The 8730-nt window shown below is 47.3% G+C and overlaps 1 protein-coding gene across 1 annotated transcript in view; it reads right to left on the reverse strand.

Moving 5' to 3' along the window:
* LOC144128275 (proton-coupled amino acid transporter 1-like) overlaps positions 1-7356 on the reverse strand; it is a 49571-nt gene extending 42215 nt beyond the window's left edge. The window contains exon 1 of the mRNA XM_077661564.1: positions 7203-7356. Coding sequence (XP_077517690.1) covers positions 7203-7262 — 60 coding nt within the window. The 5' untranslated portion in view covers positions 7263-7356. The remainder of the gene's footprint in view (positions 1-7202) is intronic.
* Between the last annotated feature and the right edge of the window lie 1374 nt (positions 7357-8730).

Below are 8730 nucleotides of genomic sequence, written 5' to 3' on the forward strand. Positions count from 1 at the left end.
TATTGATCACCTGATGCTGGTGAATGGGCTCAAGGAGAGTATGACTTTGTATGGCAATATACAGGCACAGCCTTAAATGTTTCGTTCGCGCACACTCAATTTCTTAAAATGCCTATAAAATTGGCTAACCTAAGCATTGCGCCGGCTCCAATTAACAATGCGAATGGCCTCGTTTTGCGCAAGCTACAACGGTACAGGTCCGGGCGAGTTGGTTGTAGCTTGTGTCACAGCACTAAAGGGACAATATGAACATGATGACGATGATGAATTTTTATGGCGCAAGGGCATCTGTGGCCAAAGAGCGCCATGACACCAGGTTTTTTCTTCTAGTCAAGGTGGGGTCAAAGACCCATTTCCCAAGCATTTCACCCTGAATAAGTCGAGCACCAGGCAGGGGAAAGCTTGTACTCATTGTATCACCGGTCGGTGCTCGGCGGCACTGGGGATCGAACCCAGCACCTCCCGCATGCGAAGCAGACGCTCAAACGACTAGGCCACCGGCCGCGGCGGTAGAATACGAACATGAGATCCGGACACACACAAAGCTCAAGTTGCGCAAGCTAAACGGTGCGAGCTGAAAAATGATGTCAGACATCATAAAATCCCGAAATAACTTAGTTTTCTACGAATGAAGGGATAATAGAGTGTGGTTAAGATGCTTAAGTGAAAGTGATAACGCGCCTTCAGAAAAAGTCACACACACACACACACACACACACACACACACACACACACACACACACACACACACACACACACACACACACACACACACACACACACACACACACACACACACACACACACACACACACACACACACACACACACACACACACACACACGCACGCACGCACGCACACGCACGCACGCACGCACACGCACGCACACGCACGCACTCACGCACGCACACGCACGCACGCACGCACGCACATGCACGCACACACGCACGCACGCACGCACGCACATGCACGCACACACGCACACGCACACACACACACACACGCACGCACACACGCACACACACACGCACGCACGCACACACGCACACACACACGCAAATCAGACAACGCAAATGAAATGAGGGGCTCGTTTGACAAACATATTAAGGAAGCCAACAGTCACCGAAACCAAGGTGCATAGGGGAATATGTTTCTTTTTTTAAATTTCTAGTGCCAATCAATTAGTTTAAAGACAATTATTTATAAAGCCGCAGAAAAAACAACCATGCCGCCAGTGGGATCCGAACCCACGACCTCCGAATATCGCGTCCGGTGCTCTTACCAACTGAGCTACGGCGACGGCTGTCCAATCTGCTGCTTTCGTGGTATGTTTTTTTCGTGTAAGCGAACCTTGAGAGTGTTCACAAGCGCCACCCTCGTCCATAGCGGTGGACGTAGCACGTCCTGTAATACCGCAAGTGTGACGTAGAACGTCATCTAACGGCGAGGGCGGAAACTGTGCGAGAGCCCTCTTATGCTACCTATGGCATCAAGATTGCCAGAACCGAGACCCCCGTTAAGCTAACATACCAGGAAAGCAGCAGATTGGACAGCCGTCGCCATAGCTCAGTTGGTAAGAGCACCGGACGCGATATTCGGAGGTCGTGGGTTCGGATCCCAACGGCAGCATGGTTGTTTTTCTGCTGCTTTATAAATAATTTTCTTTAAACCGGTTGATTGGCACTAAAAATAAAAAAAGAAACATTCACGTATGCACCTTGGTTTCGGTGACTGTTGGCTTCCTTAATATGTTAGTCAAACGAGCCCCTCATTTCATTTGCCTTGTCTGCTAATAGCTTAACGGGGGTCTCGGTTCTGGCAGTCTTGATGCCATAGGTAGCATAAGATATATATATATATATATATATATATATATATATATATATATATATATATATATATATATATATATATATATATATATATATATATATATATATATATATAGTAATCTGCAATACAGGAATGTGTAAAGTGAACTTCAAGAAACCATCTCTTTCGATGCGTGCTGATCTGATGGGTAGGTCATAACATGCAATGGAAGAACACCGGAAAGGTAAGATCTACGAGGATTGAAAATTATTAGCTTTTTTGTTAATTAAGTACTCGAAACCACCTGAGCGAGGTTTCAAGGCTAAGTTCCAGTTGATTGGTTAGGGCGCTTAAATATGCGTACGCACCAAGAAACGCAGTAGTATAGAGAAGGTATGGCAGTTGGGGAGGTGGTTAATGTAAATTAAAACTGGGCCAGAAACGGAGCCCTGAAGAACTCTTGTGAGATAAATTTGTGCTATGGCTAAAATGCCTGCCGTACTGTTAGTTTTTCGCTGCTCATGCAGGTTCGAGTTAATCGAAGGACAGTCCCAGTTATTTTGAATGAGTTGAATTTTGGAAAAAGAAATCCTGTTATCAGTATACTCTCCACCGCTTTCGTAAAATGATTGAAACGTATATCCAGCGCTGTTCCTTTCGTAAATTTCATTCCATTTTTCAACAAAGGCTGCTAAAGCACTATTAGTGGACTAGCGCCAGGCCAGAAAACAAGTTGCCTTGTGCGCTGCACAACGCCAAAGGGTTTCAACCGAATTAGTATTCCCACCAAATTTTACTAGAAATGTATAAAAATAGTCCGGAAAGTTTCTGCCAGGGATTATCATCCTTTTGAATACCGGAATGCAGGTATATTTGATAGTCCAGCAGCTGAGGGGCAGCAAAAAATGTCGCTGGATGGGTTGGTCATATTTATAGGGATTGAAAAGGTGACATCATCAGCACTATTATTAGTTATGGCAGAACGGATACTTTTGTACAGAATAGAATCACCCGCCATTGCTAATTTATACCATTGCACGATATTTTCATTCCACGCTCAGGAGGTAATTAAACCGTGCATCACTAATAGCAGTGCAAAATACGGCACATTTCTTATTTCTGCCCCTAGTGGCCGCAAACGAATGTCAGTAGGACAGACTAATTTCTGCGTTTGAGCTGGACATTGCGCAGTGTCTCATTATTGCGTAATAGTACATCTTACTCTTTACGATGTCACTTTGCACAGTGTAGAGTCGACGACGTGCTACGGTGCTCCGTCTTCAAGTAAAGTGTCATTTCGGACTTACCCTTACGAAAATTTCTGTAGATGGTCTATATATTGCCTATGGATTTTGCCAATAAAGTCTATAGACTTTCTATAACTAAATCTTATAGACTAGCCTATAAGCAACAGAAATCCTAAAGGCAGTCTAAATATTGCCTATGATTTTTTGTCTATAAAGCCTATAGACTTTCTATAGATCAACTCTATAGACTGGTCTACAAGCAATAAAAATCCTATAGAGAGTCTATGTATGGAGTGAGTGCAATTTAATTAAAGGAAAGATAGTCTATTACAATCTGTAGATATATGGCCATGCACATTTAATATACTTTTTCTATGGAGAGGCTATAGACTATGAATAGACAAAAGTAAATATCTATAGCAGGGCAATAGAGTCTATAACAAGTCTATAGACAATCTATCGACCATTTTTATAAGGCTATTTACTTAGGCGGCGGACAGCAGTCTCGAATCCGCGGCACAGCTCGGCAGCAAGCAAACCTGGCGCCATAGGCGTTCACCTCTTTAACGCTCCAGAGCTTTACGGGGTTTCAGCCGCGCGTAGGTCGGCAGTTTACGATTAATAAAGCCGTAAGTCTGTGTGTCAAGAACTTCCCATGCAAACGTCTCACGATCGCTGCAGCACCGTAAAACGAACCGCTATGTTATCCAAGCTTAAGTGGCCGTGCATGTGCTGTGCGCGGGAGGTATTGCGCTCAGTACACACGTGCACGTCAGCGGTTGGTCCTACAGGTGCGCGCGTGCTGCTACCGTTCTGACTAGGCCTTGCCTGCAGGGCATGCGAAGCCCACTAACACAACGCATGTACCGATTCGGTAGCGTTTCACTCCGAAGGTCGCTGCGCAGAGCCCGTGGAAAAATTCCGTTGACACATGAAACAGGCTGCGTACGACCTTTGGATTACATTCTTGTTTGCTTGCGAGATTGTGTGCGAGGATGACAGGTGGAGAAATACAGTTGAAATAGCATGACATCTGGCAGCGCGCTGATGCTGATGATGAAGCACGTGCGCGGTGCACCACGTGACCGTGTTTATGTGTATACGTACTTGTATGCTTGTGTGTGTAGGCTCTTGATTATCGTGGCTGTCGCCACCAGAAGGGCGAAGAACGGCTAAGGAAGCGGAATTTTGATGTAACCGGCAGTGATAACAACATTACCTAGGACCGCGAGGCCATTCGGAGAAACCGAATTTTCGAAAGGAGCGAAATTTTTAGCTATACTTACAAACTAAGTTTACTGTGCCTGCTGCGTTCCGCTAATATCACGCTCCTGAGTAGAGAAATTGAGAAGGCGTTCAAGTACTGCTGCTACGTCGCATACCGTTTGTGGCCATTCCTATTTCTGTGCTCGTCGGCAGAGAGAAAGGTACACATGCGGTCATTCAGATGTCACCTGGTCGATGAATAGTACGTTGTCTCACCTCCTACGGTGATGAGGAGCACATAGAGCTGAATGAATGAATGAATGAATGAATGAATGAATGAATGAATGAATGAATGAATGAATGAATGAAACTTTCCCCCACACTAGGACCATCGAGATGCTGCAGCGTGAGCGTGTGCAAACTGTGAGTGCGATTGAAGCCTTAAAATGTTCCGATGGTTGGCTTCAAAGATTTGCTGTGTGCATGTCATGAAGACTTGTGTGGAACCTTGAAAACTGTAGGCAATCGGTTCCCTTTACTTTAAGGCAGATTGCAACAACCCCTTGTTCGGCGTCATACGCGTAACATTGCACACTACGACAAATACTTAACGACTGCTGACATCCTCTACCTGCTTCAGCCCAACTGAGATGAGCCGCAGTCACACGGCCAGCTTCAGCGCCCAGTACCTTTCTATAGCGCGCATATCACGTGTCTCTGCGGTACAGACATGCGAGTGCATGGCCCATCATTTTATACTAGGCTTCCTGTACTTCTTCGCGGGCTTCGCGCATACATTTGCATAGCCGACAAAAATCGAACCATCCGTTACTGAACGCCTTTGTGCGGCGGAAATCGATGGTCGTTTGTTCAGCGATCTTTGCAAATGCCTGTGTAGTATGTGCGCGAGAATAATCAGCATTATCGGCTGAGGGCAATGAAGCAGGAAGACTTTCCGTCAGAAGTCACCTGGCCTATGCCTCTCATTTATGCTTCAGAAGCAGCAACAGGAAAGTAACAAAAGTCGGAGTAGTTAACGGATTGGGGCGTGCGGACGAAATATGGGTGCGGTAAAAACTGTCCGTTCCTTTGGCGTGCCTCAAAAGCGTTCTAAATACACAGGGTTTACAGGGTCTGCAGTGGCTGCACGTTAAACTGTGACTTGGGATTACGGGACGCAAGAAATGTATTCTGGACATGTCTAAGGAAATATCGGTTCAAGAGAGCATGCTGCCGGGCTAGTTGGCGCTGCATGATGTGAAGAAGTCAGTGCGAAAACCAGACCAGGGACTTGAGAAGACACGTAAGACATTCACCAGTGCCAGTGAATGCCGTATGTGCCTTCTTAAGTCCCTCGTCTGGTTTTCGCGCTGACTTCTTCACATCAAAGGACAGATATTTTTGGTTCGAGATGTGACGTGTGCAGTACGCAGCACCGACGTCGTCATATTCTGTCCCGTAATATTAGTCTTGGGCACCGAACGGCTGCTCCGGTTTTCGTCCTCAAATTATCCAGTTCAATTCTTATTTCGTGTCGGGTTTTCCTTATCCCTCATCAAGCCTCCGCATTTGCGGCAGGATAGAAACACGTATACCACGATCCTTTCTATTGCAAACTCTGGTCCATGAGTAATGGCGATGGTATGATGTTACTTGTGGTCCTAGTGCGAGCAGTTTGTCCCGTGCACAAGGGGGATATTCTGCAGCACTATAGGCACCAAATGATCGTCCTGATCGATTCTTTCTTTTTTATTCCCCCTCTTCATCTTTTTGAACTGTACTTCGTCTCATAAGTTGTTCTTAGTCGTGCAGAAGCGACGAGCGGATGCGAACAGCATACTTGTGGAGGTCGCCTCCTCGCGTTCGAATACTATAGCTTCCACTACAGCCATGAACAACTAGCATACTCCTTCCAGGTCTACCCAGATCACAGTGCATTCCACCTACGCTAAAACGTGCGTCAGAAGTGCGAAGGTTAGCACCATAGGTACTGAGCATTTAGAACTTGGACTTAAAGCCCTACGGTATCGGACCGCGGATTACCTTTCTGTATACTTTCGTGTAAACACTAAAAGGCCCCTTGAGTCGTTCTCTGCTCACCAGCGAGATTTCGGTGAGAGAAAGAAACACTTAAACGCCGAATAGCAGCGAGAATCTAAAGAACTGTGAAAAATATCCTCTGCAGTACTTGCAGTCATTTCGGAACATCTCTCCCATATTGCGATTTTCATCATGCGCCCCGGGGTTGCTCCCAGAGTTAAAAAGCGCACTATTTTCACTCGGGTATATCAACAAACCCAAGACGCGGGACGGCGGGAACATTGCTTCTCAGAAGCTGCATACAGTGCATGTCTCACCACTTGCGCGGACACAGAATAAAATAAAAACTGAAACCAATCTTGCCGAAGATATCCCGGTTTTCAAAATCAACACTGATCAACCGTATAGGCATAGCTTCCTGCTGGTATGCGGTACACATGCTTCCCGACTGTGACGGTAACAAAAAGCTCGAGCACTTTTTGCTCTTCCCCGCTGCGAGGTTAATGATAGCTGTCAATCGCCCTTCTCTGGGAAGGCCCATTCCCACAGATGCCCACACGATCGCAAACGGCACATTCCCGGGGGAGCGCCCACAGCCAGGTCCAACAGCTGTCCCCGTAAAAGAACAAGAAAATCGCCGCAGTGGTTCAGAGGCTTTTGGCGTTCGGCTGCTGATCCGAAGGTCGAGGGTGCGACCCCGTTTGCGGCGACTGTATTTCGATGGAGGCGAAATGCAAAAACGAACGTGTGCCGTGCGATGCCAGCGCACGTTAAAGAACCCAAGGCGGTTTAAATAAATCCGGAGCCCTCCACTACAGTGCCCCTCGTAGCCTGGGCCGCTTCGGGACGTTAAAATCCCGCAATACACGGTGCGTAAAAGAAGCGGCGTACTCACGTATCTGTACTCTATCACAAGGCCAGGAGTCCGCCTGCAGACGTACACTGCTGTGGTCATGACGTCCAGCGGTAGCGCACTGGAAGACTGCAGCGAACGTGCGGTAGCTTCTCTCGAGCTCTCGAAACTGGCGCACTGTTCGTCCTGACGCGTCACGGTGTGCCGCTGTGCATCACGGGAGTCCACGAGTGTTTTGTTGCGAGCGCTGCCCCAGTCTACAGGACTCCGCGTCACCCTCGACTTTATGGCGGTAAGCTTATCATCCGCCCGGAGAGCGCCGAAACTATGTGCGCAGCTGTTATACGGCGCGCCTACACTTGCGCGGCCGAGGGATGGACGAGGGAGAGGGGGGGATTTAAGACCTGGGAAAGCAAAAAATGCGCTCAGGCGCCACGCACTCACTGAACAGCGCCGATGTGTCACGGAGTTTAGAAACGCGTCACGTGTAAGTACATGCTGGCCCAACTTGTCGTACCTGTCGGAACAAGACGTGTACGTCTGCTGTGTGCCGAGAGGGTTCCCCGGGTCCGATCGCTGACGTAAGCGTCTGCGCGGTGCGCAAAGCTGTGCCTTTCTCTGTTCTTCCTCACAGTCAGGAGAAGCACCAACTCATTGCGCTTATGAAATCGTGTAAAGGAATGCTTTCTATGAGCGCGAAGGTTGCCGTGCCTATCTGCAACTCCGTGCGCAAGTTCAACCAGGCATGAAGTCCTTCTTTGTCGCACGTTACCGTTGCAGAGAGGAGGCTGTAGCTGCACCCAGAAAGTTTGCTTCAAAATGAAAATCGTTTGTCTACAACAGAGACGTGCACAGCCGAGTTCTCAACGGTACGAAATCTCTCCAGCAGCTCTCTGTCAGTCATACAAGGCGCAAAGTCCAATATCCCGGCAGGAAACCCACAAGTCGCATAATCTGCATACAATCCTGCATATTATCCCTCCTAACTGCCTATCAGACCGTTTATCAGGTGTCTTTAGTAATTATACCAGATACTCAGCCAATAAGCTGCGTTGTCAGGTGTACCGATAGGACACTATCCGTTAAAACCCCCCGATGTCATCCGCTTTTGCGTTTATTTTCTCTTCGGGCATGCTCGAGCTGCACCCTCAATATCGTGCCCGTGAAATTTGGAGAAAAATATGCTTTCTGTTTCTCACATGTACTTTTCTCACTTGTTCAACACGTGGGTTTAAGTATTTCGTATACTGAACGTATCAAGGATACATAGCCCATAGGGCTTGCTTCCAGGTCATGCAGTTTGTCGCACTTTGCGTCAGCAAGGTTTAAATTCTCTCCATGATGAGATGAAACGCGTGTGACTTTCAGGGCCACTGGACAGCCCCACTGCGCGGCTTTGAGGGAAACCCCTAGAAATGTATGTTTTTGACAATGGTTGTACCAAACTAAAGTAGTGGGCAGCGCGTTACAAGTTATTGATTACTTGTAGCAAACTACATTTCCTTCCAATGCTTTCCAATGCTTTGATTGTTTTTGGCAAAGGGGTAACGTTCTCGGTAATACAATCATT

The sequence above is a fragment of the Amblyomma americanum genome, chromosome 4 (genome assembly GCF_052857255.1).
Source record: "Amblyomma americanum isolate KBUSLIRL-KWMA chromosome 4, ASM5285725v1, whole genome shotgun sequence".
In the NCBI taxonomy this organism is placed as follows: Eukaryota; Metazoa; Arthropoda; class Arachnida; order Ixodida; family Ixodidae; genus Amblyomma; species Amblyomma americanum.